Source organism: Parasteatoda tepidariorum, chromosome 12 (assembly GCF_982258835.1).
Source record: "Parasteatoda tepidariorum strain Cologne lab strain chromosome 12, Ptep-v5.0, whole genome shotgun sequence".
NCBI lineage: Eukaryota > Metazoa > Arthropoda > Arachnida > Araneae > Theridiidae > Parasteatoda > Parasteatoda tepidariorum.
The window spans coordinates 2631522-2657123 of NC_141766.1; the positions used below are offsets into that span (position 1 = coordinate 2631522).

Genomic DNA, 25602 nt, shown 5'->3' on the forward strand with positions numbered 1-25602 from the left:
AAACAACCTCAAAATAAGCTAAGGAATAAATAAAAATAACTTCATATATCTCAATAAATACCTCACTCTCTTTAGTTGAAATAAGGTAAAAAATTTTATACCTCAAAAATACCTCTTTTGTTACAAGTTTCAGAAAATCAACCTGGTATACTTTGAAAATCACCTCATCAGCCTGGTTGATTTGAAGTTGATTTTAAACCACCTCAAAATAAGCTGAAGTATATATAAAACAACCTCGTACACCTTAATTACTACCTTTACGAGGTATAATTTTTATTTCTGTTTTCTCAGCAACCTTAAATATACCTCAAATATACCCCAAATCAACCTTGATACCTCAAAAATACCTCAAATCAACCTTAAATATACCTTAAATTTTCGTAAGGGTATTTAAAATAATCAACATTCTGCGATTATCCAACGCATGCAGGTTCCTCATTAAATATAATTACTGAAATTTGAATTTTGAGTGTTGTTATCCTTTCATATTATAAATATCAAGATTTTGAAAACTATGAAAAAGTTCTTAGCAATAACTGGTGAAAAAACAACTGACCACACTGTATGGAACATCATGAATCAAACAAGTAAAAAAGTATTTACTCAAATGCGTGATTTGAATTTCAGGTGTCATAACTTTATTGTCTTAGAAAAATATCAGATTTTAAAATCAATGTGGTAAATTTTACCAATAAGCCCTGAAAAAAGTCCACATGATTTTACGATAGAATAAAGCATGAGTGTCAAAATATAATATCTCAAATATCGTAATAATAACAGGATTTTGAAAACCTTTTAAAAATCTGTTGTAGTAACTCTCAAAAAAGTGTTTGACAAAATTATTTGGAATTAGGTGGAACCGTCGCAAATTCTTTACATCAGATATTGATTATTTAAGCACACAGTTTAAAATTTGCACATTGAAAATTTTAAAAAGCATGGATAAAATCTATAATTTTAGTTTTTTAATTAATGGATGAATCATCTCAAAACAAGTCTATCAAAAAGTGGTTACTTACATATTCGTCTAGCGTATTACCAAAATTTAAATGTCAAGATATAATAAAATTGTGTGGAAAACTGTAGTAATAACTTTCAAAAACGTAAGCGACAATGCTTTTTAAAAAAATTGATGATGGAATCATGGTGATTCAAGTTATTTAAAAAGTGTTGATTTAAATTCTCAATTCGGTGTTTGAGTATCGTTTAAGCATAAAATTAAGTCCGAATTTTTAAAACATGTGTAGTAATAATTCCCGAAAAAGTTATAGAATTGTTGCAAATAGAGTTTCAAAAAGTTATTACTCTAAGGCTGAATTTGATATTTGTGTGTCGTATTACCATATTAAGAATAATAAAAATTCATAGAAATGATTGAAGGACAAAACGATCGAAGTTTAGCATGGATTTATGATACAATTAGCACGAATCTGGCATATTTTATTCTTTTATATTAGGCCTGTAAGGTGGGGACACCACTTTTGACTTTATGACTAGGTTTTAATATTTTGATAACCATTTTCTGTGTAATGGTTGCCCATTTGGCGACTGGTAATTGGTAATCTAGAGCTCTATATTAATCTCTTGATAATCATTAATTTCTCATTTAATTAGTTATTGATGCTTTTGCTCATTTTTTCAATGCTTATTTATGTAACTAATAAAAACATATCTTTTGTTTTAGATATCACCATACTGCTTGCATGAGTGTAATTTATGGTTTAAGAGAATCTTTATCTATTCTTGCAAAAGAAACTTTAGTAAACTGCTGGGAGAGACATAAATTATGTGCTCAATATCTGTATAATACTTTGGAAGAAATGGGGTTGGTTTTATTCATAAGAGATGAGGTATTTTTCTGTTTTTCATATACACAAATTATTTGTTTTTTAATAATAATTAGCTTTTGGTAAATAATTAGTATTAATCATTTTTAAAGTTTGCAACCAAACATAAACTAAAACTTTCTGTTTTTAAGAGAATTTTATCTGATATGTCATTTCGTGCATTTTTTGTATTTACATTGCTAATTTAAAATTAATTCTGCCATAGCTATAAAAATATAAAGCTCTTAATTAATTTAATATTCCATTTAAATCCTTTTCTAGAATATATCAGGGGTGCTACGCCTGCGCCATTTGCGACAAACTGAGACAAAACGCCATAACTGCGCCATTTTGCAACATTCAGCTCAGTTTCTGCCAAAGCTGCACCATTCTGAGACAAAACGTCCAAAATTTGACAAACCTGAATTCAGTTTCAAATATTAATCCGCATCGCCGTGAGTCATTGGAGAGCATTTTGCCGTTCACGCCTCCTAAATACGTCATTTAAATGTCAGAAATTCCGTTTGGTAAATCAGCTATTGGAATGCATATAGAATATGCGTTTCGTGTCTTCAATTGGATTATGTACAGCAGTAGCAATCAGTATCGTATTCACGTGATCTTGTAAAAAAAGAGGGTATTCTTCCCTTATACTATTGGTTATTATCTTGCTTTTTTTTCTTAGGAAACTGTACCGCTTTTTTCTCCCAATTTTTAAAATTTCCGATCATGTTCCAAAAACTAAAATTTTCAGGGAGTCCAATTAGAGAAACCCAAGCCGCCGGAACGATAGTCGGATTACTGCGACTTCCGCTATAGAGTGGAAAGGAGTCCAAGCGTTTCGTTTCGACCGCCGATATTTGATTTTTTTTTGTTTAGCTGATTTTCGGAATTTTAAATATTAGGAACTGCGCTGGAATATGCTAAAATCGCGATTTTTAATCAGACGATTTTAATATCAATCATCGATTTTCGTATTTAACTGATTTAAAACTTATGTGTTGCGATTTTTTTACGCTATTTTAAAATCGTACTAGCAATTCCTATTCACTCAATTTAAAAATTCAATATCGCGATCTGTATTCTCGTGAGTTTAAATCCAACGTCGCGATTCGTATTCACGCATTTTTAAATACATTATTGCGATTCGTTATCACGCAGTTATAATATCAGATCTCGTTTTTCGTATTTGTACGCTATTTAAAAATTACTCATTGCGATTCGTATTCACGTGATCTAAAAATTATGCATCGTGATTCTTATTTAAGCGATTTAAAAATTCAATATCGCTATTTGTATTCTCGCATTTTTAAAATCCAACAGCGTGATTCTTATTCACGTGATTTTAAAATTCAAAATCGTGATTCATATTCACGCGAGTTTAAAATCCAACCGCACGATTCATATTCACGTGATTTTAAAATCCAAAATAGTGATTCATATTCACGCGATTTTAAAATCCAATATCGTGATTCATATTCACGCTATTTTAAAATCCAGTATCACGATTCTAGAAAGAAGTAGAATTCAGTTTTTTCTTGAATTAGTTACAGTAAAGATGTGATATATTTTTCTACAGTTGTTGCATTTAAACAATTACTAAGTGCATTCATAATTACATTTTATGATTGTATATTTAGCTATATAAATTAAAAGAACATAGCCAACTAACTGATTTTGTGAATGCAAGAAAATACAATCTACTAGTCAATGCCAATTAACTAAAAAGTTTACTCTTATACTTAATAAAGGATGCAAGTCATTTTAGAAAGAAAAGTATATTTATATGTGTCTTTTTAAATTGTTTATAATAGTTTTTATCTATTTCTGTTTTGATATAAGAAAGTATGTATGCTAATTTTTGGCTATTAAGTGCTCCCTAAAATTTTCTTGAAAAATTCCTACCTAAAATATTTCAAAATTTCACTGCACCTCCTGAATTCTATCAAAGAGTGGTTTTTTTTTGTGTTATTTACATTTTCTTAAACTCTAATTATTTAATTACTGAATTTTTCTTTTAATTATTGAAATCTGTAAACCTTCCATTGTAACTGAATAGTTATATATTTTGAGATAAAATTTGAGCTCAAAATAAAATGGGTATTTTCCCTTTTGAATTGCCAAAACTAAATAGATATTTCTTTTTAGAAAGGTTACACCATTATATTTTAAAAAATAAGAAAGTTAAAATTTACTTTGTAAAATTTTGGAACAGATACTATTCATTGGCATAAATGATAAATGCAATATACATATGAAAACAACAGTCTACAAAACAATTTTGTGGACTCTTACAATCAATCATATGCAGGTTTTTTAAAATCCTAGCAATAGTGAGTGTATGTATAATTGTAGTACTCCTAGTATGCTATTAATGGTTTTATGGATCCTGAAAATTAACTTTATATTGTTATCAAACTGATTAATAGTCATTTTAGCTGAGATTTTAGTCAAAAAATTTAGCTTTAGTCAAAAAATAATTTTAGCTGAGACAAACTGAGCCAAATAGAGATTTTAACTGAGACGAAATGCAATTTCTGGTGAGACAATTTGATATTTTGCGAGTAGCACCCCTGATATATTTTATTCTGAAGAAATGTTGTTTGGAGCTAAATTAAGGAAAAGAGAATGCAATGAGATATCCATTTAAAGGCTGTAATGATAAACATTATCAAATGTAACTAAGAATAGTACATTGCTTAAATTTTTGATTACCATAAGTTTTTAGTAGATCTTTAAACTTTGGCTGTGGAAAAAATAAGTATACTTTAATAATGTTCTTTCTCAACAACAGACTTTAAATAAGAATTCCGAAAAAGGTCTTTTATTGTGTAAGGGTTATTCTCACTGAAAAGGTATAAATAGACTAAAAAATTTTCTTAAATTAAAGTAATTAAAAAAGTGATAAAAATTACATAAATGCCTTTATTTATTTTTGTTATATGTCCTTATAATAATGGTCAAGATTTCTATTTTATTTTTTACAAGATTTAAAATATTTTAAATTCTGCCTTGTCCACGGAGGAGATGTAATAGTCAACGGAGGAGACATTTTATGTTATGAAATATAAAATGTCAATGAAGACTATAATTCATTAATTATTGGGTACAACTGATATGAGTTTAACATTAATAAGCAAATAATAAAATATTTCATTATTAGAGATAGAGCTACTTCCGATTAATCATGCTGCTATGAAAGGAAACATCCATTTTTTACCTAGGTGTACGATTTTTTAAGTAACTCTTACTGAATATTAATAAATTAAAATGTAAACACTATTGAAATAAAAATTCAGACTCCTCATGAAATTTGAGTGTTGAGGGTACTCCTTTATGAACATTTTATGCAAGGAAAGTAAACATACTGTCATCCAAATAACATTTTTGTTTTTTCTCTTTTCTTCTTGTTATTGTTTCTTTTTTCCCTGGGCACAAACGGCTTGCTGTATCAATTTCCAGAAATTTAAGTACATTAATCACGATTTTTCTGTTAAATCTTTTTCTGATACAGATTTTAAAGCTTCTTGCTCTTTTTTTTTTACTTTCTTCAAACAATATAGGGTTTTCTTTTCATTTCTGTCTAGCTTGTCTCATACTAAATTTTTTCTGTTCCCTTCTCTTTTGCATTTGAACATTTGATTGCTTTCTTTTTTTACATTTTGGTTTTGCCATTTTTTTCCTAAAATTTGAAGAGAAAAAAAATTTTAAACATCGCAGAAATTATTTAGAAGAATTGCCAATATTTACTTCTCCGATAAGAAAAAATTAAACTTAATTGATTTTCTTTAAAAATACAAACAAATTAACACATTTGTTCCATTTTAAAACATATCAATTAAAAGAAAATAGTTTTTTAATTATTAAAATTGTATTATGGTTATCTAACACATTGTCTCTTCCATTGACTGTGTCTTCTCCTCCGCGGACTTGTTATGTCCACGGAGGAGACAAAAACTAGTTCTTGAATTTTACTGATTTTTAATTTTAAGGTTACAAAAAGGGGGCAGTTCTTTTTATTAAATATACTATTTTCGCAATCTAAAATTCTTGTATCAGAAATAAAATAATTTTCTCTTACCTTCTTTATGATGTCCACGGAGCATACGGCGAGAACTTTGCCAAACCCCAGTTGAACACAACAATCCAAAACTGACACCAAAAGAGAACAAAAACAACTGATAGTTAACATTAGAAAATGGAATGGTTACCTTTCCCAACAGCTGTCTTATAGGGATTTCGCATATGTTGCCCTTTATTGCATATTTACCGAACTATATTAATTGTCCATGGAGGGAGATTTAATTTTCGATGGACAAAGTTTACTAGTCATTTGTTTTATAAAAATAAATTAAAAAAAAAAATATTAAATAAAAAGTTACTATAAGCATTTAACTAGGTAAAACTACAAAAATCATTTAAATTGTTTAACAGTCATTAAAAAAATTTTTGTCACAGACTTAGGGACGTCCACGGAGGGGATTTTGAAGTTATGTTTATTAAAAAATAAGAATGAAATATTAAATACATTTAGCAGAAACGCATATGATTTGTTAGAACTTTACGAAAAATGATGAAGAAAAATATTAAGAAATCTGCTATATTTCCTAGTATTTATTACTAAGGGACTTAAAAAATCACCTTTTTGTGAGAATGACTCATAACTAAACCTAATTTTTGAATCGTTAAAACGAATTTTTGAAAGATAAAATTTTTTTTGAAATATGTATGAGAAAAGCTTCAGAATTGTTATAGACCAATTTTTGGAATAATCTCATGTTTGTTTAAAAAAATTCAAAACTCTCAATAAAAAAAAAAACTGTTGAAAATTATTTGAGACATAAAGACTATGCAATAAAAACAAACCAATCTAACATATTTCAACAAAGAATATAATGCAAACAAAAAATCTAACATACAAACAAGAATATAATTTTAAATATATAGTTTAAAATTGAAGTCAATCTATGAAGATGGTATCTAGCAGCATAGGTGTAATGTCGGAAGGGAGTCACAATGCCCCCTCAAAAGTTTTTCAAAACTTAAGAATCTTTTTTATTTTATTTCTTTTTTTAAAACACCAAAAAATTATTCTTAACATAAAAGTTTTATAACTTTAGATAATTTATCAATAATTAAATGAAATAATTCTATGTTTAGCATTTTTATGTAAGTGGTTTCTTAAAAACCATATTATGATTTTTAAAAAAATTATTTTGATTATTACTTAATGATTTCAGCATTAGTTTATAATAGTGATTGCTAGTTATTTTCCATAAAATACCAATAAAGCCCCCCCCCCTTACTTTTGAAGGAAGTCGCTGTGGTGTCGATGGGGGGGGGGGGGTGAATAATCGGCTCTGAAGAAAATGCAAAGCATCGTTTTAAAAAAAAATCAACTATATTTGATTGAGCATTATTTAGCTTGAATCACAAAATATACAGTAAAAATAATCATTGCAAAATAAAGTAAATTTGAACTTTAATCATTAAAAACATACCTTTGCAGCAGTCCTTTATTTTCAAATTTCAGCGTGATTGCTGCACATGCAAATAGGTGAAAAAATTTTTAAGAAATATATGACAAAATATTTCATAAAAGAAAGATATTTTAATCTCTGTGAACAAGCAATGAATGTTCAGTCTCCATCTCCAAAATATTCAGAATTTTCTTACCCCTGTAGAACAATTCTAAGAAAGGTTAATTTCCTCTTACTTCTTATCTCTTCCATTCAATTCAATTGAAATGTCACATTCAACTCTCTCACCACCCCTTAAAATTTCCCCATTCTTACCAGTGAGTGTACATACCATTGGACCTTGACCTACAGGCAGCTTGGAGGAAATGTTGAACATGCCTTTCTTCCTAGCTGAGGAAGAGAGGGGAGGAAGAAAAGGATTGCTTCCCCTTCTCTTCCCACCACACTTAACAAACAACTGCACTTTTGTTAGCAATCTTCAATTCAGTGACTGTGATTGATTATCTACCTTTTCCCCCCACTCATTGTTCATTTACAGTCTAACACTAATCTTCTACCCTAAACACCAGGATAACTATTTTTTAGAAATTTTATGAATTTATTCTTAAAATAAGAACTTTTCTAAATTGCGTTGTAAAGAAGGGGCAGTTTTTTGGTACTGATTAGCAATCTGTATTTATGTGAAACTACAGGGAGTGCTTTCTCCAGTTGGGGCGTTCTATCAGTATTTTACAGTAGTTTAATTTATCCTCAATAAAAAATTTTAAATTACAATTATTTTCTATTAACATAGCATAATAATTCTTAAACATACCATTTACTTTTTGTAACTGTCAAAGGTTTTCAGTATGTTTAAAAGTTATTTTTGTCTTATAGCATTAAGAAGCAACTACCAGGTTGGTTGAAACTCTAAATTTATATTCTGATTTGTTCTAAGTATAAATTGATGAGTACTGCTGCTTAATATTCTTATAATTTTTAATCAATAAGTACCATTTCATATAAACTATTCTTTTTTGATTACGGATGAATTTCAAATCTAACGTACAAATTTTCTGCGTGTTTCAATAAAATGTGTTCTAAACTATTTTATTATAAATTTTTTTTCTTCTAAAACCTAGCACCGGATTTAGAGGAATGGATTGCACTAAATTCTCAAAAATATAAAAAAGTGGCACATAGGGAAAATTTTATTCTTTTAGACTTTAAGGCAATATGGTATCAAGAAATTACATTGTTAAATTATAAATAAAGTACATTATGATGGATCTGATTTTCTCAAAATCTACCCAGCAATAGTTAAGAACCATCAAAATCTGTAAAAACATTTTTGGCACTGTGAGTAAAGTGATCATATCACTAATTGCAAACGTAGATTAATTTTATTTTATGACAATTAGGATTCTAGATTTTGTACTATTTTTCAATCGCAGTTAATGTTTCAAAATTAAAATGAAACATAATTTCTATAAAAAGTAAATATTAAAAATTACTAGGAATAAAAGTCTATAAAACCGGTGAATTGAAAAAAATTTATTGATTGTTTAAAAATATACTTAATAACTGGAAAAAAATTTAATTTTCATTTTAGCATACTTGAAATAGAATTGTACATCAATCTTAACCTTGACAGGAAGTGGTTATAGATCAAAATATTTTACCATGACTTTTTTTTCTTTTTTTAATTTTATGAAAATAAAACATTTAAATTCAGACGCCATGGTTTCACAATGTGGCCCGATTACATTACAGAATCAGTCATGCTCCATAAAAGAAATTAATTATTACCAATATAATAGTAATTAACTCCTGTTATGTACAGAAAATTACTATTGAAATTAACGATATTTTTATAGTTTTTTCTGTGTATTTAGAGTTTTAATTTTAATATATATATTCTAAAAAATGAATGAGAAAAAACAAAACAAATGTGTCTCCCTCAAAAATTTATTTTATTCTTCGTCTATGTCCAGAAGACTTTAAAAAAATACAACTTTGAAAAATGAAAACCTTTGAAGTTTTTTCACACAATGAACTGTTAAGAATTATGCAGAATTTAATAGCTAAAAAAATAGTTAATAAAGTGGAATACTCATCTATTTTTCTTGCCAACATAGTGTTACCTGGTTTGTAAACATACTAGTTAGCCCAAATGAAGAAGAGAACTGTAATTAAGAATTTGGTTGGGTGCAGTTGCTTGTGAGAGAAGGGGATTTCTTTTGTGCAAAATGAAGAAATCCTTTCATTGTTATTTCTTTGTCTAAATTTCAAAAATGTGCCTAGATTTTCTTTTACTATAATTAGCATTAACATCAGTGCCGTAACTTCACCCCTCGGGGCCCAGGGGCAAAAAAGTTTTTTTGGGGGGTCGGGGGCCCTTTCAAAAACTTTCAGTACTCCATCTCTAATCGTCATTTTAGCTATTTTTGTATTATGTTAGCGAATATATTTATGAAAACAAGTTATTTGTTCGCATATAAATTGGATTACAATACATCGTAAGTTTTCTACATGGCAAAATACAAACTTTCAGCGAAATCGATTAATCCTGAGAAATTAAATTTAAAAAAAGTCATACTTATAAAACTCGATTTCACAGGAACTAATACACTATTCAACCAATTTCGCTCAAATTTGTATTTTCCATGTGGAATTAGATACTTTAAAATGATACAAAAAAAAAACTATATGCTTTACGATTCAAAAGTTTTCAGACTATTATTGTCCCAAAGGGGACTGATCGTTAAGACCCGGTTCCTAGCAGACCACCGAAGTCAAGCATCACTGGCTGTGGCCAGTGTGCGGGTGTGTGACCACTTGGATCAGTGTGCGTAAGGACCGAGGGTGTGCAGTATTGGTCCTCGTTAAACTGTTCTACGATAAAGTGCTCGACTTCGCGTGCAGGTCGCCTGGCTACCGAAGAGGGGGTGACATCACAGAGGATCAAAACTCGAGGGATGTTTCCCAGACCGTCGCCAATAGCCTATTGTGTAGCACTAGTGCGACGTAAATGATCAACATCAGACTATTATTAAATAAAAAAATAATAAATATTTACTAAAAGTTATTTTTTGCATGGAATTATCTTTAGATAACAGAATTTTATAATCGTGTGCAAAATTTTTTCAATTCCCTTAAAAAGCTCTCCATCTGTAGTGAAATACAAAAAAATAAAATTAACATTTGGGGGTTCAAACTTCGGATAGCTCACCCGACCCAACTATTGGGACCATATTTCCCAGATTACAGCTACCTCCTATATTACGGTGGTTAGAAAATCGAATCTGTTGAAAAAAAGGTATGTTTATTCAGAGAAAGTATGTTTTTGCGTCTGATTGGGTAACTTAAAATAAAATATCGAGCACAAATTAAGTTGCATATTTGATGTCACACCCTCATTATTAAGATGGAGTCCTAGAACGTGAAGATTCCATCATTAAATAAAAAGTTATTCAGGGTGGTACTTTCTTGGTTCTCTGTACGTAAATGTTACCAATTTACGACATCTCACCGAGGAAATATGACAAGGGGAAAAATAGCTACGTTGTCTATTCCTGTCCCCCTGTCATGTTGTCTACTAAATATTATGCTAATCATAAAATACTATTTTATAAATCTGTTGAATCCGGTTACTATATCGTTAGGATGGTCTTTCAAGACAAAACCATAATAAAAATGAAAATCATTTTTTGTTTCAAATCTGAAAGTTTTTGATCGCGTTATGGAAACTGAAGGAAACTATAGACTTTTTTTTTTCTATTTTCTTATCAGCACATATATCTACATTTCAAAAAGTCCTAATTGAAAAAATATTCAGAAATTTTTTCTCTATATAAATCAATTAACAAAAACAAAGTTGCCTTACTCCAATATGGACAGGTCCCTAGAAAATCGTTCTTGAATATTTGGCCTATGTATTCATGACGCCATGTAATCATATGTGACAAAATTATGAGAAAGAGTAATAGTTTTTTTTATGAAAGAAAAACGAGAAAAAGTCGAAGCATATTTGCTAATTAAAAAAAAAATTATTTTTAATGGTTTGTCATGGCAATGAATTTTAATTGCTACGGATTTCTAAGCTGATGGTCATAGCTTTTTTATTAAATTAAATGCGTTCTTTTATTAAATAAAATAGGATTTTTTTTAATATAAAATAAAGATTGCATTTCATTTTTTAATGAAAACAAAGTTGTTGAAAACCCTGAAAATTCGAAGTTCCAATCTAAAAAATTTAAAGGTCTTAATAATTTGAAAAATATAAAAAAGGAACACAATCCATGCACACAATAAACAGTAAAATTATCAATTAAAGTATTTACTATACAAATTAAATTTTAAATACGAACATAAAAGAAAGCAATTTTTATTTTACCATTCTTATAAAAGAATTCGAACCGTATATAAATATAAAATTTAAATGTATTAAATGAGTTAATGCAAAAATTTACTTACCTCCTTATAAATAAATTTACATTTGGTTTTCTTGTTTTCCAAAGAAAAGTTTTATTAAGAATGGGAATTATTGATATCACGATTTATGTTTGAAAAAAAGGAAGTTGCAAATAATTTCAATAACTTTTAATTAAAGTTAAATTTTAATTTCAAAAATTGAATAAAATAAAAGCTAACAGAAAATTTATATCTGAATTAAAAATGGTTAATTTAAATGACGCAATTAAATGAGCTAAAAACTGGAATTTAGCTGGAACGTTTTACGTTTGCCGCAGAAAAAATCTCTTGACAAAATGACCTAAGTAAATGTCAACAAGAGTCATCCCCTTGGATCCCTTAAAAGCTTACATCTGTTTTCCTAGAACATCTAGATCAAGGGTCGCCAAACTTTTTTGATCATCGACCCCTATATAATTTTTCGAAATCTCTATCGACCCCCACAAAAGTAATTTTCTGTTAGTTAAAATAAAACTCTATTAGATACTGTGTTTGTACATTTATTTCATGATTTTAAACATTTATTAAAGTAATAGTACATTGTGTAACAATAGTTTTATGAAAAATACATTAATATTGAAATTTAAATACCTTATTATTAAATTAAAAGTAATTATGCATAAGTAGATATAATAAGTAAAGTAACTAAAGATTTAATGCTTCTTGATCAATGAGATGGGTGTGCCTGGTGTTTTTTTTTCTTTTTCTTTTTTTGCAAGGTTCGCTATATTGCGTTTAAAATTGGTCAATTTTAATTTTCGTCAAAATTGGTCAATTTTGTAATTTTTGTAAAAAAATACAAAGTGGGCTATAGTTTTGTCGTGGACTGTACTAATCCGTATTATTAATGCTTACCTTCTCTTTGTGCATTGATAATTAAAATTGATATATAAACTAAACTAATGGTTTTATCGAAACAATAACTAATTATCCAAAACCATAAAAGTTTTAATAACGACACTGCAAATATTCAACACAGTTTGCAAAGATAGCTGAAACTGCGTATGATATTTACATTTGTAACGTCAATGCTCGTCACACGTGACATTTGGACAAGCGCACATAAGCATATGACTTATAAACTGCGCTGAGTTCGTGCCACTGCGCGGTGGTACGTAAATACTTGTTTCACCCCAATAAATATACTCTTATAAATTTATGTCTTATAAAGAAACTGATATTGAGTCAATTATAAAAAAAAAATCACAAATTTTATATACTTAATTAGGTATGTGTGATTTGCGTATTGAGAACTGTTTTTTTTCCCGACTCTTCCGATTCGGATCGACCCCCATTCGCCTCCCTGTCTCAGATCGACCCCCGCTTTTGTTAAATAGACCCCTGGGGGTCTATATAGACCACTTTGGCGACCTCTGATCTAGATAATTGCTAGTTTAAGACAACTAAAAGGACATGGAGGTACTGTAAATATCTGACATTTTATAAAAGCACAAATGAGTCCAGGGTCATAAATATTATAAGGCAATTTAAAGAAGCAAAATATCATTTTCCCAAGGTGTAAAAGGAGATGGCTATTTTTTGAGGAGTCAGATAACTGTGGGTCAACTCTGTGGGTGGTATGAAGGTTTTAACACTTCATACCACCCACAGCCACCAACAGATGCTTTTAAATCGTCTCAGTGTTGGATGCATTTTTCAGGATGCAAAACAGTGGTACTTATTTTAGTTTTCTAAACACTTGTTATGCTTTTTTATGATGTTCTCCTCTTCTCTTCTCGTGTTTTAGTTTTAAATTTTATAATAATTTTAAATTTTTTAATAAATTGAAAGTTGTAATATGTAGAAAAGAATTGAAACAGAACCGAAGTATTTCTCTTGTGGCGGGGATTTCTACTTCAATTTGGAATATAGCTAGTAAATTGGAAAAAAGGTGGTTTCTTTTTCTAAAATTCTCAATTCTATTTTATTTTATTGTAGCGTATGCCAAATTTTCAGAAGGGGTGGCGCACATTATCTTCCATCTCAATTAAATTTCAGAGGAAAATAAAGTTTTCGATTTGGAAAATAGCTTTAAAGTCGAAAATAAGAGTTAAATATAAATTTCATCTGACTTTATTCCTGCGAATGTCTGAATTTCAGAACAGGTGAAGTACATTCGTCGCCCCCTCTCTTTAATTTATGAGGAAAATAAAATTTTCTTTTTAGAAAATAGCTTCAAAGTTTTTTTTTTTTTTAAAAAAGAAAAAAAAAATTTTTTTTTTACTATTTATTATTTTAAATGTCTAAATTTCAAAAGATACAAAACACATTTTAGCCCCCCTTCAAATGAAAATAAAGTTTTCTATCCCCTTACTATAATTTAAGAGGAAAATGAAGCTCTCTATTTGGAAAATAGCCTCGAAGTTATGAAACAAAACGATATTTTTCTTCTAAAACTTCCTACTCTACTTGATTTTATTCTATTAATGTCTAAATTTCAGAAGATGAGAAGCAAATCCCCCCCCCCTCACTTTTATTTCAGAAGAAAATAAAGTTTTCTATTTGGAAAATAGATTCATAGATGACATTTTTTTTTAGTTACCAATTTCTATTATTTTTGAGCACTTTGAAATTTCAAAAGGGGCGAAACACTATGTTTGCCCCCTTACTATTTCGGAAGAAAATAGAGTGAAAATTGGAAGTAAAATATTTTTTCCACTTTTACTTTACTTTTCCAAAAGTCAAAAAACACATTAATCGCTTATAACAAAATAAAGTTTCCTACTTGATGTATAACTTCCAAGCTGAGAAAGAATAGCTTTTTTTTTTCCTTCTCTAAATTTACCTATTTTAATGGACTTCGTCTTGGCGAATAACTAAATATCAGAAGAGGCAAAGCACATAAATGTTAGAAGAATATAAAGTTTTCTTATTTCAAAAATACCTTCAACATTGAAAAAAAAAAAATTCAAATGACCGATTTTACTTTATTTTTGAGAGTGTCTAAGTTTCAGGAGGGGCGAAACGCATCGTTTGCCCCATCACTTAAATTTTAGAGGGGCCCCTCTGTCTCCCCCTGGTTGGCACGCCACTGGGTCTGACGCTAGATAGTAGAGGAAACAACTAAGTAAACCAGAAGTGCAGTATACCGAAAGTGTTAACAATCAACTACATGCAGCTGTGACCTTTCCCATTCTCTGCAAAGCATGTTTGTTCTTTTGAGAAAGGGAAATAATTCGCGAAAAGGTGTTTTACCGTTTTTTACCCTTCCCTTGTTATAGTAGGTACGTAATTACAAAAAAGAACATTTTCATCACAATTTCTTTCCTACATATATATAATTAGAGTACTGTATTTTGAAAAAACATGATGTGGTCTCGTCATATGGGGCCCCCTTGACCGTCGGGGCGGTGCCCCGGCGTAGTTACGGCCCTGATTAACATAGAATCTATGAAGAGCAGCAAACTTTAATTTGTTTATTTGAAACCATACCAGCTCTAAATTCGAATTAAAATAGTTTAATTTTAGTTTAATGATGACTTCTAAGGGAAAACTAAACTTCATAAATTTATGTAAATTGGCTTTAACGAATTCTTTTAATTATGTATATTCCTGATGCTGTGCAAAAATGAGAAAATATCATCTCATTCCTTATATAAAGTAGATATTTTGCATCCTGTTTCAGATATTTAATAGAATCGAATCCTTCAGGTACAGGTGCGAGTGCTGTGGACATTGTATTATTTTAAGGTACTAGGCATTGTTTAAGCAAAAAAAGAAAATTATTTCTAAAATCCTGCAGTGACATACCACTTAACATATTACTGTTAACGCAGATAATATCTAAAACTTACAAGATTACAAAGCAAATTATTGCAACTATTTGATAGGTATATAGAAGAGTTTAAAAACAGAAAATTAAAAACTTTTATTTGTGCTTAAAATTATATTTTACTATTTTTCTGAAGAAATTGTTACTAATACAATATGAGATTAATATGATAGTTTTGATTTGAATTAATTTCTTTATGGAAAGTTCAACTAGATCACTAGCTTACTGTCACAGAGCAACAACAACGCCAGCTAACGACCCCACACCTATGCTAGACAAAAGGCATCTTACAAAAAAATGGTCCCTGCCAGAGAGGTTGTTAGTGAAAGATAGTATATTTTAGAAAGTTAAATTAGAAAGGTTGCAGGGGGTGGACAGAAAAAGTTAAGTCTTTCAAGAAGAGTAACAATCAAATTGAATAGTGGCTTGTTGTATTTTCCTTGGATTTTTGCTTACTGTATCAGAGCATGGTTAAAAAGATTCTTTTGTGTTACTTTTTCAGGCTGTGTAGCATTTTTAAAAAGTGTTAAAAGGTGCTTATTTACATTTTTCAAAGCCCTTAAAGGTGCTTTATTTATTCGTGGTTTGTAAAAAGTGCTTAATTTTCTATCTTTTTAAAATATATTTTTTCTTTGCCATATCGTTTGTCGTTCTAAATTACAAAAAAATTCAAGTTTTTCACAATTTTTTCTACAATATTTATCAGAAACTAGTTATTTTATCATGATTATGTGAAATTTTCGAAATTTTTTTTGAATTTTATTGATTTTATGTTTATAAATTAAGAACTTTAAATGATATGAAAAAATAATTTTTATTACGGCACAGATCCTAATTATGATTTTTTTTTGGAAAGTGATTAAAAATATATTTTAAGTGCTTAAAAAGTACTCAAAAGGGCTTATTTTTTGTTGAAAAATCTCTCTACTCACCCTGTTTTTACTTTTGCTATTTTTAACATATTTAAGATATTGTTATTTTTAACATATTTTTATTGTTATTTTTAACATATTTTTGATATTTAAGACAGTTTAGAGGCCATGTCAAAATACTTTATAGGTCACTTTTTATCTGTGGAAGATGTGCATTACTGGTTGAAAAATATAATACTTTAAGCTTGGTTAATTATTTACACGGTTTATTGAATATACAAAAATGTACCATGCGTTGAAAAACGAGATTTGAGAAAAGTTTTATTGAATTCATTAGCATTTTAGTAACACGCAATTCTGTCAAATAGTTTTAACTTAGTAGATAATTTTTGTTAAAAAAAAAAAACTGTTTTAAAAATGTGTTTTTACTCAGTGATGTGCATTTAATAGATTAAAATTTTAGTTGAAAGAATATTCTAAGATAGACATATTTTTTGTTTGCTTTCAAGTGAAATAATTGGACAAATATTTTATAAAACATAATTATATAAACAATTTTATTTCACCTTAAGTTGGCACTGGAGAGAAAGGTAGGCAGACCGGATTACAGACGTTGTCATGGAAACTGGGTTACTCTTTAAGTCGGTTGAGGGATGAGGTAGCAAAAAAAGGAGAGAAAGTGGCCAGTATTGGCGTTTAAAAAAGCAAAACGCCAATGTTTTTTTTTTTTTTTTTTTTTTTTAAACCGAGAATCGTACTAAAATTTTGAACAGAATACAGAAAAGAACACGATTTTTTCGAGCATTTCTAATAATTATTATTTTAAGATACTAGTTGTAAGCTAATTTCTTAATTAGTATTTCAGAAGCAGATTTTCTTATTATGATTTTTTTAACTAAACTAACTTGTAAACAATAGAAGAAAAAAAATATATTTGAAAAGTTTTTTTTTTTTTTTTGCTGAAATTTAAGCAAAAAAAGGAAATGCATAGATGCGCATAAATACGTTGTTTCAAATATTTATTTTTAGATGCTTACTTTTTGTAGCACATAGCTTTTGTATTAATTTATCCCACATTGGTGTTTTGTGGGGGAAGAAAAAGTCAACATAGGCAGGGAATCATTTATCATGAAAAATATCATACCTATGTTTTTTAATATTTACTGTTCTTTTTTTTTCTTCTTTTTTTAATATATATATATATATATATATATATATATATATATATATATATATATATATATATATATATGTATATATATATATATATATATATATATATATATATGTATATATATATATATATATATATATATATATATATATATATATATATATATATATATATATATATATATATATATATATATATATATATATATATATATATATATATATATATATATATATATATATATATATATATATATATATATATGAATAAAGAATTAAATTTTTTTTTCAGAAGTTCTTTTTTGTAATATAAAAATAAATTTTTTATGAAATATATTTGCTTCTTAGAGACAAAAGAACTTACCCAAAAAAATAATTCTCAAAAATTGAATTTTTGGTATTATCCACATAGGGAGCGCGTACTGCATGTACGCCCCTCCCCCCTATATTTGCAGCTGCCATATCCCACCCTCTCAGACTCAACAGGAGCTCATTGACCTGTCCTGGTGGTTATCATGTTATTCATTTAATATTTTAACAGTTGACAGTTCCTTCTGCAAACTTTTTGTGGACTCGCCCTGAATTGAATTCAATCTACAATGTCTTATCAGGAGAAATTCTACTTGGGCGGTTAGGCGCATTTTTTCAAAAGAAAATACATATTTTAAAATATCAGAATCTTCCCTTGCTTTTCAGGATCTTTGCGGGTGAAAGTTGGCTTAAGAGATAAATCCGTATAATTAGTTATTTAAGTATAGTAGAATTAGCCTGGAAATATTTTGTCAGATACTGAAATATCTTAATATTTTCTACATAAGAGAAAGAATTTCTCAGCTTTTTCGGCTTTGTATTTCAAAACTAATAATTAAAATATTGACTGGTTTAAATTGACCCTCCGATGTTAAAAAAAAATTATGATTCATATTTTGTATCTTTTTTTGAAATTATTTCAATTCCTATACTTACACTTATATTATGGAATTTGTATTTAAGATAATATTTAAAAATCCCTTTAATTAAACAAAACTAAAAATCTTAAATTTCCGCCATCACATTATTGAAGTTCCTATAAAAAGCGAATTGTACTTCAGAGCTACACATGGCGCAAAAGACACAAAATTTGAATCTTTAAGGAGATTGAATAAAGCGAAAACAATTTTTACTTTTGTCGTAAAAAAATATTAAAATCACATGTTGAATTAGCTACACAGCAAATATGCTCAACTGTCATCAGTTTAATAATATTCACCTGTCTATTTTTTTTTCATTCATTCTGACGGGAAAATTTTTTTTAATGAGGTTAATGTTTAGAAAATTAAATAATCAAATACAATTTTACTATACTGGTTTAAATTAGTTTTTTTTTTTCATTTATGAACATGGTTTGTTGATTTAAATCAACTTGATTTAAATCGCGATTTGAATGATTTAAATCAAATGATTTTTTTAAAAAAATCATTGATTTAAATCAACTGATTTTTTTACATATATATTGATTTAAAAAAAAGCAGTGTTTTAAATTATTCATACTTTTATTATTTCTTTTCTAAGTTTTAAAATTCGTTTTAAATAAATTGCTGCATTAATTAATTTTAGCTAACGAAATTACTTTCTTTCTTGGTATGTGTTAGATTCCAACACATTTCAAATTACATTTTTAAAAATCTTTTGATTTTTGAGATTGAAAGTACAGATTAAAGTAAACATTTAAGTTTTTTTCTCATAATATATTTACAGTATCTTTGGCATTATCAGATTTTCTATAAAGAAATATTGTGAAAAAAAATTTCAATTAGTACATAGAATTTTTTAAAAACTTTTTTTAATGAATGACTACACTTATAAACTCAATCTGATACATTTATTTTGTCAATTTAAAAATCAAAAGAAAAAAAAAGAAATCACAATTTAAAATTATGGTCAAAAAAATTAATAACTTTAAAAAACGAGCTAACAATAACTAACCAGTAAAAAACAGCAAATTAACAGTTAATAACTAATTAAAAACAAAGCAAATCTGGCTGACCAGTGTATAAACTTAACCAACGCGCCAACTCCTTGGCCTTGAAAACTAATCCGTCGCCAAACTAAAACACCTCTTTCTTCTTTGTACATTCGCATTACTGAGAAGTTATTTATAAGTTAAATACATTTAAACATGAAAAACTTCGAATGTATGTTTGAAGATAAACTTTTCTTATTATACAAAATTTATTTATATTTGAACGCGCATTTAAGCTGCAATTAATTTCAAAATAGAGAAGAACTACTTTTCAAAAGCGGAGTATTACATATCCTACCTTTCCCTGCAGTGCCAACTTAAGGTGGAATGGACTATAGCTAGTAACTAGAATTTTCATTAATTTTTATCAGGTATATCGTTTACCATCTGTCACAACAGTAAAAATCCCAGCTGGAATTGATGGACAACACATTGTTAGAGAGATGGAGGAAAAGTAAGTTATAAAGTGTTTCTTTTTGCAAATTGTTTTTTACTGTACCCTAATTTTTTTTTGTATAAAGTTTTAAGTGGATTATTTAATTTTATCAAGTAAGAATGAATCACTAAATTTGTATAAAAATACTTAGTGTAAGACTTTAATATGTGTTTGCATTGAATTTTAATAAGTTACTAAAGAAAGAAAAAAAAAAAAAAAAAACTGGGAAAATATAATAATAAATTTAGTACCTTGTAAAATTATATTTTATAAAATAATGAAATTTCATTTACATATAATAATAGAATTTTTGAATTTCTTGAAGTATAAAACAGTTTATAATTTCCAACGTAAATATTTGTGGCTAGTCATTTATTTCATTTTTAACATTCAATTTTAAAAGTGTTAAAAAAAATATTTGTTAAAGTTAGTATTAAAAAAACATGTGTTTGTATGATTCTTTGAAGGATTAACATTATCAAATCCTTATAAGGAAAGCGGTTTTAAAAAAATCTAGAAAACTCATACATATTCTTGGTGAAACACTTAACAGGGAAAAAATTTTGGGATTTCGTTTAAAGTATGTTCAGCATTTCACATTCTCTCTTGGCAGGGAAAATATCAAGATCATGATTTCTATCCAACAGGAGTAGGAAATTTTTCTTTCTTAAAGCTGATTATTTGGACCTTTTTTAAAGTTAAAAAGGTTTATGGTATAGGGGAGAGTCGGGTAGCCCTGCCCAGCGGGTACCCCCGCCCACTGTCAATTTCATATGTATAGAATATTTTTTCAAGTCAATGGGCCATCGGACATTAATTTTTATATTAAAAAAAGATTACTTTCAAAGTTTCAAGTATTTATGCAGCTGGTAACATGGTAAACAATAGTTTTGAAAATATGTTGAATACAGTAGTCATGAAATTAAGAAAAATTGGTTGAATGTTTCGATTAAACTTCAAATTAATACTAAAAAAATAATTTTTTCTATACATACAGTATTAAAGTATGTAGTCTTAAGTTTAATTCGCACAAAGAAAAAAGTTTGTATTAAAAAAATTGTTCGAGTAATTACAAATTTACAAAAAAATTGGATTTCGGGTAGCGCCGCTCATATGAATGTCGGGTATCACGGCCCAATTTTATTTCGTCGATAAATGTACGGTTGCAAAGATTATTATTTTATTGCTTCAAATTTGAATGTTATATGCATTTTTAACGACAAATATATGTTTTAATATTATATGAAACATAAATTTATATATTTAAAAATGAAAAATTAAATATTTTTAAAATATAATTGATATATCCAAATTAAATTTAATATCAAGAAATCACAAATATTATGATGAGCTATTTGCTTACTTATTTATTTTCACTTATTTGTGAGCGAATCAATCTACAGAAGCATTTGAATGCAATCAAAATACAAAGTGAATTTGTAATTTTATAGGAAGTATTTTATATTAAGTTTATAAGAAGAGATCAACCAAATAAGTTTATATTGAAAAACAACTATTGTTATTAATTATTGTTACTTAAATTAAATTATTTTCGTTAAATATTTAATATAAATATACATTAATATTATAATATATTAATATACATTAATATTATAATATATTAATATACATTAATAATGATAAAAAGTATGACATTTGTTGTTATTAAATGATAGAATTCACTAAAAGTATATAAATATGTAATAAATAAAATAATTTTGTGATAAAAATGGTATTCTGGATTTCTATTTTTTGTGTCGGGTAGCCCCGCCCAGTTACAAATGAGGTTTATCTATTGTCAATACATTGGTCATTCTCATTTACACCTGAAAAAATTGCCAAAAAACACAATTTTTGTAACTGGGCGGGGCTACCCGACACATTTTGAAAAGAGCTGAAAAACATGCTTTTTTAAATTTCTATTTTTTCAAGTTTAACTATTCTTTTTTTGGTTTATTCTTTTTGCATTATTTAATTAGATGATAAAACAATAGAAACATACAAAAATGTTGATTATTACTCAGTATTATACAGAAATATAAGCAATTATCCTTAAGTGAGCGGGGCTACCCGACTCTCCCCTAATGATCTAATGAGAATCTATTTATGAAATTTCTTAAAATGTCTTTTTTTAAAAATTTAATAATGTATTATTAAAAAAATTCATATTTAAATTTACATTCAAGCGTAATAGACTAACAGTTTCTAGCACTAACAAATGAAACTTAATATAAAGACAAGGCTTCGTAAATATATTCTATTAATGTGCTATTTTATATAATCAAGTTCATAAAAATAATATATGATCATCAAATGCAATATAGTTGAATTTTGTCAATTTGAAGATGAAGGACTATTAAAATACAAGTTTTCTAAATCTTAGAACTGCAGTAGTTAAATTTGTTTGATTAAATTTGAATGGCTGAAGAAGAGGTTATTTAATCAAAACTTTGATCCAATAAAAAAAAAAACTATTGGTATGTAAAGAATAATAAACATAAAAGGATAATTTATGGCTTAAAAATATTAATTCATAGTTTAATAATAATAATTATTGTGTTGAAATAGGTTTTTTATTTAGGTTTATGATGATAGGAAAAAAAAAACTTAACCTTAAGTTTTCTAATTTTTACTTTGTTTTAAGCAATGCTATTTTAAATAACTAAATTTGAACAGAATCAGTCAAATAAATTTAGAACAGAACTTTAAAAAAGTAGCATTTTAAAATTTTCATTTCTTGGGAACTGTAAAGCCCTAGATTGTTTAATTAAGTAGCATCACTCTTTTCCTTGCGGCCTTTGTGCCACTTTCAATTAGTTGTCGCTGATCACATGGGTAAACTGTCACCATTTAGTTGGCTAGTTTGAAGAGTGAAGTATCATTATTGCTTTTCTTTTTACTTTGTTTCATACTTCTAAATTAATAATGATTGGTTGTTGTGCATTTGGATGATCTAAGTCAAAATTAGGCTTTAAATCATATCCCTTACCCATTGAAGATCGCAATACAGATTGCCGGAAAGTATGGCTGCATAGAATTGACAGATAAATGGACTCCAAACAATACTAAGTATGATAAAATTTTATATTAAGAAAATACTAAAATAATAATTGTTTCGTTATATTTTAAATTGCTCATTATTTTGTTTGTTTACACCGAATCATCTATCACTAAAAAGTGGCGTTTAAGAATAGAAACTCCGTATTTCTACATTGAGAGTTGCGGTTACAACAGAGTTGTAGTCACTAAGATGGTGGCGTGTCGCTATTTAATCCTCGTATCCAGGGCTTTAGGAAACTATTCACCTGATTCTGTTCATGTTTAGAATTTTGTTCTTCAAACTAGATAGTTTGAATTGAAGTACAAATTTAATATAATCTATCTCATTATAAATGACTGAAACCAAACTTGGTCTGAAACAAAATTGGTTTTATAGATTATGGTTAGTAAAACCTTTTAAAAACTCATAGGTTATTTTTAGGTTTTAATTTCTCAAGAACTATATTACTAATTCCGTTAAAATTTTTAATTTTTTCATTTAAAATTAGTCTAAAAGTAAAGATAATTTTAAATTTTTGGTCATTATTGAATTAAACAAAAATGATTGCAAATAATAAGAAAAACTTATTTGCAAATAAGTTGTTTTATGTAAAAGGCTATTGTTTGTAGTTTTAATAGATAATGTCTGTATGTTTATCAAGTCTTCTTAGTGGAGTAGTAGAAATCTTCTGATTCATTATTTTTTGAAGATGGAAATTTCATTAAAAAAATTGTGCTTTCCAATTTTTATTTCTCAACTTGATTCTGTATATCGAGTATTCAGATTCTAAAAACATATGTTAAAAGATGATCTTTGCATAACATCTTATATATAGGTTAAAGCAGCTTATAAAAATGTTTTAGAAGTTTAGTGTCTCTATAGCAATGAATTGATAAAGGTTGAAGATAATGGCATATATAGAAAATATTTTTATTTTAGCATTTTAATTATATTTACAATATTTAACTGCAACTGAGACATTCATTTTCAAAATCATGTCAATTTAAATATCTTTTTTATTGTTTTCATTTTAAGAAGTGGTAGATATCAGTTAAAAGTTAAATCCCATTCTTGAAAAAAATACATTAGCACTCTCTGGCATTTTATTGAGATGGAATCTGTATCTGACTCTGTGATGGTAATGACAAAAAATATCGTATCATATCATTTAAAATGTTTGTATATCTATTTTACAATCTATTTCAAATGAAAGTAGTAAATATCCTGTTTTATTATAACGTAGCTTTGCTTCCACATGATTTTTTTTTCTTTCTAAACGCAGGTATGGAATTTGTATAGCTGGTGGCTTAGGAACTACTGCTGGAAAAGTATGGCGCATCGGCTTGATGGGTTACAATTGTAATGAAGAGAATATTAAAAAAACTTGTGAAGCTTTAAAAAAATGCATTGAAAGTAGTAAACTAACCAGTTCACTTTGAATTATAGAACTGCAAATTTTACTGCAATGGTTTTATTTTTGTATAGAATATATGGAGGAAATTTATAAATGTTTGTTACATTTTAATAAATTATTTATATCATTCTGGTTTTGAATTTAATTACTTTTCTAATAATGATCATCATAAATAGGGTTCTGTACTGAAATGTCATTCCTCATCAATGATTCAATGCATTTTCATACCCTCCAACATTTGAGGTTTTTGAAAAATATTTTTTTTTTGTTCTAATGAACTAAAGCAGAAGTTAATTCATATGGAATTTTTTCATGATTTTCATCAGAATATAAGAGTATAGAAATTTGTCGATCTGCCCTTTTATTTATCTATTTAAATTGTTTATTTGCAGTGGTTGAATAATATTTTTATTTCGCTAAAATATTAAAATTGATATATATTTAGGAGTTTTCAGAAATTTGCTGAAGCATAGAAATTAAATATTAAGACAAATTCTCTCTGCAAAATTTCATAATAATTTTAAGCAAAGCGCTTTCTAAGTTAATTTTAATTTGAAACTGTTAGTTGAAATTTAAATTTGATATATTACCGTGAAGAGCATTGTCTTAAATAAATCAGAAATATGAATACTTTTTTGCATTGACCTGACATGTTTTGGTGTTATCTCAGAACTGTTTTTCCTTTTCAACTTTTTAGCAAGAAATGAATAAATATGATAAATTTCCTACTTATTCTATTTAAATTTAGCAACATCTTAATTACTAAATATGAATTTAGCTTGTAGGATATTTTTATTGCATTTATAGTTTTTTTAATTAAATTCCATAATGGAAATAGTTAAGCATTATGCATACAAACAACTTTTTTGTGAGTTGAAGTGTTGTTAATAATGACAAATGTTGACATTACTGACGTGTTGTTCTCAATAATGCAACTAAATTTTTTTTTAATGATGTAACAAACCAATACCCTGTGGTGCCACCTATGTCCCCACCACCGAGACAGTGTTGCCAGATTGGGCTACAAGTAGCGGATTGGGCTACTTTTAAAAGTTCCCGCTACTGAAAATTGAATTTTCGCTACTTGCTACTTTTTGGGCTACTTATTATTTTTCGAACGCTACAAATCTTAAAT

At 27.7% G+C, this 25602-nt stretch overlaps 1 protein-coding gene and 2 long non-coding RNA genes across 5 annotated transcripts in view; 1 reads left to right on the forward strand and 2 right to left on the reverse strand.

Moving 5' to 3' along the window:
• Agxt (Alanine-glyoxylate aminotransferase) overlaps window positions 1-24599 on the forward strand; it is a 98599-nt gene extending 74000 nt beyond the window's left edge. For all 3 annotated transcript variants that reach the window (XM_087155975.1, XM_087155977.1, XM_087155976.1), the window contains 3 exons: window positions 1685-1850; window positions 19949-20031; window positions 24336-24599. In XM_087155975.1, the coding sequence (XP_087012101.1) occupies window positions 1685-1850; window positions 19949-20031; window positions 24336-24492 (406 nt within the window). In that variant the 3' untranslated portion in view covers window positions 24493-24599. The remainder of the gene's footprint in view (window positions 1-1684; window positions 1851-19948; window positions 20032-24335) is intronic.
• Window positions 5128-6100, reverse strand: LOC139427237 (uncharacterized). Its single transcript, XR_011638378.2, has 2 exons — window positions 5908-6100; window positions 5128-5508 (listed from the first exon to the last, which is right to left on the reverse strand). It is a non-coding gene; the product is annotated as an uncharacterized LOC139427237 (long non-coding RNA).
• On the reverse strand, window positions 7327-8072 carry LOC122272276 (uncharacterized). The gene is made up of 2 exons (XR_006226900.2): window positions 7503-8072; window positions 7327-7367 (listed from the first exon to the last, which is right to left on the reverse strand). It is a non-coding gene; the product is annotated as an uncharacterized LOC122272276 (long non-coding RNA).
• Window positions 24600-25602: the final 1003 nt, after the last annotated feature.